The following is a 6,290-nucleotide window of genomic DNA, read 5'->3' as shown; positions in this document are numbered from 1 at the left end:
GCGTGGGCAAATACAACGTGTGCCTGCTTCCATGTTAAACCCGATAGTCAAGCATTGGCCTTTTCATGGCTGGGCTCTGGATATTATTGGCAAGATCTACCCACCGTCAATCAAGAAGTATGGCTTTATTTTGGTTGCCACGGACTACTTTACTTAATGGTGGAAAGTGAGTCTTATAAAAATATAACCCAGAAAACCGTGATGGAGTTCATTGAGCAACACATCATTTATCGGTTTGAGATTCCCGAAACAATAACAGTGTGAATGAGATTCCCGAAACAATAACAGTGAAAGATTTTATGGGACTAGAAGAATGCGTGGTTTAATATTTATATATTTCAACACTCCCTCTTACATTTAGTCTGGTCTTTTTGCCTAGTTAAGCGTAAAAATATTCGTCTTTTTGCCTAGGAGGTAAATAGAGGCCTAGAAAGATTTGAACTCGGGACCTCCTGCTCTAATTTTATGGGACCACTACCAACTGTTCTAAAATTTTAAGCTGTTAGAAGAATGCGTGGTTTAATATTTATATATTCCAACAAACAGCAGACCAAGGGACCGTGTTTACTGAAAAAGAAGTATCGGAGTTTGTTCAGTCCCGAGGCATTAAGATGATACACTCCACTCCTTATTAGGCGCAGGCTAACGACAAGTCAAAGCCCCCAGTAAGACTTTAGTTATCTTAATAAGAAGAACTTGGAGAAAAATCCCAAAAAGTAGAATAACACGTTGTCAAACATATTGTGAGCATACATGTTGAAACCTAATTTTGTCGGTCCTGAATTTTACTTTTTCCGTGAAAAGGAATAAGGCCAAATTAGATAAATATACATATTTTCTTTATTATCACAAATAAAGACAAAGAAAAAAATAAAAAATTGCAAAAAATTGAATCGGACCACATCGACCCGGGGCCATGAGGGCGAAACCCGCCCTGCAATCCCTTTAATCTCGTTGCCCACCACTCGATGGCAAGTGAATGATGTCCACGGAAGAAAACGTGCAGAAGGAGGCAAGGGAGATATTTGAAGAGGTCTTGGTGAAGTCGTGGAAACGGGGCCAACACAGAGAGATTCTCAGACAACATCAACAATTTTTCTGCTATTTTAGTTTTATTACCTATAGTTTTAATAAAACTCGTCAATAAAACTCTTGAAAATAAATAACGTCTTTTATATTTCAGCAATAATTATTGGGGGGTGAGCATGATCTGGTTCTCTCAGGAACCGGAAACTGGACCGGTGATCCCAGTTCCCAGTTTTCGGAATTGGAGACTAGATCGGAAGTCCTTGGAACCGGACTAATCGGTCTGGTCATGCTCAGGGGAGGTCTAGTGAAACCGGTAAGTGACGAAGGCTTTTTATGTCCAATACATTCTGCATAGTAAAAAGAAATTATGCATGCATAAGTGCAGTACAGCAACAGAAACACACAAGCCTTCCCACACCCCACCTTATATTCTTCTACTACTCCTGATTACGGCAACGGGCATTGACAAAAGTACCCACTTGCCACGGCTGCTCAAACCTGTAATTAATTACAATGTGAAGCAGCTTTTTGTAGAAGCCCAACTGAATATAATGTCCCGGGGATGTTAATCAGTCAGCAAGATGGCACAACATGAGGTGTCAGCCCAAGGATTGTCTCTAATTTCTTGGATGATTTTGCTGTGCGGAAACAAATGATCGAATAATAAATAAACAGAGGAAGAAAATAAATCGAACATCAGTGATACGTGGTTCGGTTATAGAGATCTACGTCTGCAAGAAGAGCAGCGACGAATTTCACTATAAAACAAACGATACATGGAGATTACAAATCACACTCGAGTCACTTAAACGTTCTCGGTGTGTCTCAGCCTCAATTACATTCAATAACATACATAGTGTTTAGGCTCTCAATTCCTTACGAAATAATCTTTCAATCTCATAAAGAAATTACACAAATCTTACCACTAGAGTCAATCGGCTTTGACACTTGAATAGTTGATATAATTCTCACGAAGAAATCCTCTGCCAAGTACTTGTCGAAAAACGGCGCTTCAATATCTACATGTATTCAATACGTCCCAAGCACTCACGTAAACAGGCGCTTCAAGACTCTCGCATCAACAACGGCACCAGAAAAACAGCCTCAATCACGGATATACATGTTGCGCAACTAAAACCTGTGGAAGAGGACTCCAACATGGACACGCAAATCCAGCTATGAACTTTCCTTTTTGATCGTGACTCCAACACATAACAAATTCAATAATTTGCAAGATTCGTTTTCTAGAACTCCTGTGTATCAGGTTTTTTTTTTTAAAAATTGCATTTTAGTGGAAAACTAGGTTGATTTGTTGCGTCTGTACGCGAGATTTAGCTACAGATTATAGACATCAATGCCACAAGACACTGTAGTGTAGTATGTATAATTGCCCATTAATTATCGGTCCGGTTTCCCGTTGGAATCGAAAATTGGACCGTCCGGACACCGGTTCCACTTTTAGAAATGGGAAACTGAAACAGTAACCTCTAGAAACAGACCTAACCGGCCGGTTCAATTCGTTCGGACGGTTTCCTGTTCGGCCAGTCTATCTTGCTCACACATAATAATTAAGGCAATATAGCATGTATCCTAAGTAGCACCAATAACGACACACGACATGTTATACAGCACGACACGATACGCAGACAAGTCATTTCTAAAATAGAAAATTCTAACACGTTGGGACAAGTTATATACTAAATATATATTTTTATATATACATGATAAATTATCATATTTAATATATATTTAAAAAATATACATTTCGATCCCTAAATTATTGAAAATGCTTGTTTGAAATTGACCTGTATGTGACCAAAATGGTGTGTTAGGATGCTAGACTCGTGTATCGCTAGTATAGTTGGAGCGTTGAACACGTGTTTATCGCATGTCGGGGATTGTCAAAGAGTGTCAAAGTGACGGGGAGTGTCGGACACGATACAACACGACACGATACGGAAGCCCCGAAAAGTGTTGGTGCTTCCTAACATATGCCTAAACTCGTGCTCACATGAAGAAGCACATGTGCCTAAACTCGTGCGCACATGAAGAAGCACATGTGCCTAAACTCGTGCGCGCATGAAGAAGCACAACACGACATGAATGTCGCAAGTATCTTGTCTTTTTTTTTTTTTTTGTCCTTGATTTGGAAGGAATCAGAATTCACACGGCGGATAGAGATCCCACCAAATGGACTTGTTCGGTACAAAATTCGTGCCCATGCGTGTTTCACATTCTAACTGAAACACAACTTAGAATCAATCATCGACCCAAAGTACGTTTAAAATGTCTATAAATAGAAGAGTCTCAAACCAATTCGAACGCAAGCCAATTAGAGAGAGATGGAAGTCATGCAAGTATTACACATGAATGGAGGAATGGGAGAAACAAGCTATGCTAACAACTCATTGCTTCAGGTGCGTCTCTCATCGCATAAAATTGTGGATTAAACTGCATTTAAAGATTGATTATTACACACTCTTTTGGTAATTATGTGCCATAACATATTCTCTTCATTCTATATGAAACTAGTTTTTTTTTTTTTTTTTTTTTTTTGCGACATTCAAATTCGAATCAACATAGCAAATATGTGGAATCCACAAGATTTGATCGTTCTATATGAAATGTTCACCTTTCAATCGAGAATATATCATTGTTCGACAGTAGAAGATATACATAACAAATGAGATTTATCTTTTTGTCCGTGAAAAAAACTAAAGATACGAGCCTTTTCTCTTTATCCAGAGTCAATGCCTTCTTCTTTTTCTTTTGTAGAGAATGGTGATACTGATGACGAAGCCCATAACCGAGGCAGCTATTACTGCTCTCTTCTCCGCTGCCGACACCGCCTTCCATGCAAGCCTCGCAATCGCGGACTTGGGCTGTTCCTCTGGCCCCAACACTCTCTTTGCCATGTCTGAGATCATCACCATCATGATCAATCTCTGCGAGGCTACGAACAGCAAGCTGCCGGAGTTCCAAGTGTTCTTGAACGATCTCCCGGGGAACGACTTCAATACCATCTTCAGTAGCCTCTTGCCGAGATTCCAAGAAAAGCTTAGCGAGCAAATGAAGGGCAAGTATGGAGCGTCAGCGACCTTGTCGTGCTTCTTCAATGGGGTTCCCGGTTCCTTCTATGGGAGATTGTTTGCTCGGGAGAGCCTGCACTTGATTTATTCTTCGTACAGTCTCCATTGGCTGTCTCAAGTAATATTTTGGCCCACAGTTTCATTTGTTAACTTGATGCAAAACAAACTTACTCTCTCTCTCTCTCTCTCTCTCTCTCTCTCTCTCTCTCTCTCTCTCTCTCTCTCTCTCTCTCTCTCTCTCTCTCTCTCTCTCTCTCTCTCTCTCTCTCTCTCTCTCTCTCCTTGTTTTATCAGATCCCAAGAGGGCTAGAGGGAAACAAAGGCAACATATACATTGCCAGATCGAGCCCTCCGGAGGTGATTAGGGCATACTACGAGCAATTCCAGAGGGACTTCTCAACATTCTTGGAGTGTCGTGGGCAAGAGTTGGTAATGGGAGGGTTTATGGTTTTGACCCTCATGGGTCGAAGAAGCGACGATCCTTCAAGCAAAGAGTGTTGCTCCATTTGGGAGCTCTTGGCTGTTGCTCTCAATCAAATGGTCTCCGAGGTAACCAAAACAAAAAAGAGAAATTCAAAAGAATTGTGATTTCGCAATTGTTTCTAATCTTCGGTAGCACAATCTAAATTTTACATCTTACCACTAATCTAGGGACTCATAGAAGAAGAGAAACTTGACTCCTTCAACATCCCTAACTATACTCCCTCACCAAAAGAAGTACGACTGGAGGTCCAAAAGCAAGGCTCTTTCTCAATCAATTGCTTGGAGGTGTCCGAAGTGGATTGGAGTAAAATTGGTTCAGATTTCGACCCTAATGTTGTCTCGGAGGATGGGGGATACCATCTGTCCAGGTGCATTAGAGCTGTGGCCGAGCCCTTGGTCGTCCATCACTTTGGGGAAGAGATCATCGATGAGGTCTTCAAGAGGTGCAAGGCTCAACTAGCCGCTCGCATGTCCACGGAAAACCCCACGTTCGTCAATGTCGTCATTTCACTGAAGAAGGTTGCCTAGATAAGTCACAAAAGTTCACGAATAAATACATGTCACAATTTCAGATGAAAAGAAAATAAAGAGGAGGAAATGGGAAGTGAAATTATGTACTGTGCACTTCTCATTCATACTTCTTCTGCTTGTACAAGAGGACTTATATAAAGTTCAAAGAATGATTAATAAAAGCAAGTATATATTCTCTAATATAGGTGTATCAAAACTTATCCTAGATTGATCACAATCCCTGATTAAGTGTATTAATTATAATCGGGACAAATCTGTGTATCAAGTATAATTGAGACAAATCCCCCGAATCTCGAGCATATCTTCCAACAGTCCCCCTCAAGCTGGTGGCTTGTAGATGTCCAAGATGCCCAACTTGCTTAATAGATATGCATATTGCCTGTGACAAAGAGGCTTAGTAAACATGTTTGTGGGTTGTTCCGTAGTCCCAATTCCTCTTGTGTCAATTGCCCCTTCTTGAATCTTCTCTCCGGTAAAATGACAATCCACTTCTATATGCTTTGTTCTTTCATGCATTGTGGGATTAGATGCAAGTTTGAGTGTTGCATCATTATCACAAAACAACTTGGTTGGTCCCTTTATTTGTACCCCAAGGTCTTGAAGTAAGCTTCGTAACCATATTATCTTGCAAGTGGTTTTTGCCATAGCTCGATATTTTGCTTCTGCTAAAGACAATGAGACAGTTGGATGCTTCTTCATCTTCCATTAGAGTAGAGATTCTCCCATTTTAATACAGAAACCTGTGATGGACCTTCTACTTATCGGACAAGTTGCATAATCTACATCGCAACAAGCCGTCATTTCCCTGTTGCATTTCCCGGAAAGAAGTATCCCGAGTCCCAAGCATTTCTTCAAGTACTTCATGACTTTCAAGGCAGCATTCATATGGGATTGCTTTGGTTTATGCATAAATTGGCTAAGTGTTCGCACGGCATAACATATATCCGGTCTAGTCATGGTTAGATATATGAGTTTTCCAACGAGTTTTTGATAACTTAACGGATCTCCGAGCATGGGATAGTCATCTTGAGATATTCCTGCATCATAATCCAATGTGGTTAACTTGATATTTTGCTCGATTAGAACAACAGCTGGCTTGCACCCCGATAGACCCGCTTCTAATATAATCTCTAGCACAAACTTCCGTTGGCTAAGAGA

At 40.6% G+C, this 6,290-nt stretch overlaps 1 protein-coding gene across 1 annotated transcript; it reads left to right on the top strand.

The window, feature by feature from the left end:
* The first annotated feature begins 3,263 nt into the window (after window positions 1–3,263).
* LOC115734019 (salicylate carboxymethyltransferase-like) lies at window positions 3,264–5,153 on the top strand. Its single transcript, XM_048273112.1, has 4 exons — window positions 3,264–3,446; window positions 3,805–4,236; window positions 4,413–4,667; window positions 4,770–5,153. The coding sequence occupies exons 1-4, from the start codon at window positions 3,372–3,374 to the stop codon at window positions 5,127–5,129; spliced, it is 1,122 nt and encodes a 373-aa protein (XP_048129069.1). The 5' UTR covers window positions 3,264–3,371; the 3' UTR covers window positions 5,130–5,153.
* Window positions 5,154–6,290: the final 1,137 nt, after the last annotated feature.

The sequence above is a fragment of the Rhodamnia argentea genome, chromosome 1 (assembly GCF_020921035.1).
Source record: "Rhodamnia argentea isolate NSW1041297 chromosome 1, ASM2092103v1, whole genome shotgun sequence".
Lineage (NCBI taxonomy): Eukaryota > Viridiplantae > Streptophyta > Magnoliopsida > Myrtales > Myrtaceae > Rhodamnia > Rhodamnia argentea.
This window is presented reverse-complemented; position numbering and strand designations above follow the sequence as displayed.

Bases quoted from the DNA above. Each gene is read 5' to 3' on its own strand.
- LOC115734019 (XM_048273112.1), top strand. From the start codon at position 3,372: ATGGAAGTCATGCAAGTATTACACATGAATGGAGGAATGGGAGAAACA. The intron at 4,237-4,412 runs GTAATATTTTGG...TTGTTTTATCAG, and splicing joins GTCTCCATTGGCTGTCTCAA to ATCCCAAGAGGGCTAGAGGG. The intron at 4,668-4,769 runs GTAACCAAAACA...CCACTAATCTAG, and splicing joins TCAATCAAATGGTCTCCGAG to GGACTCATAGAAGAAGAGAA.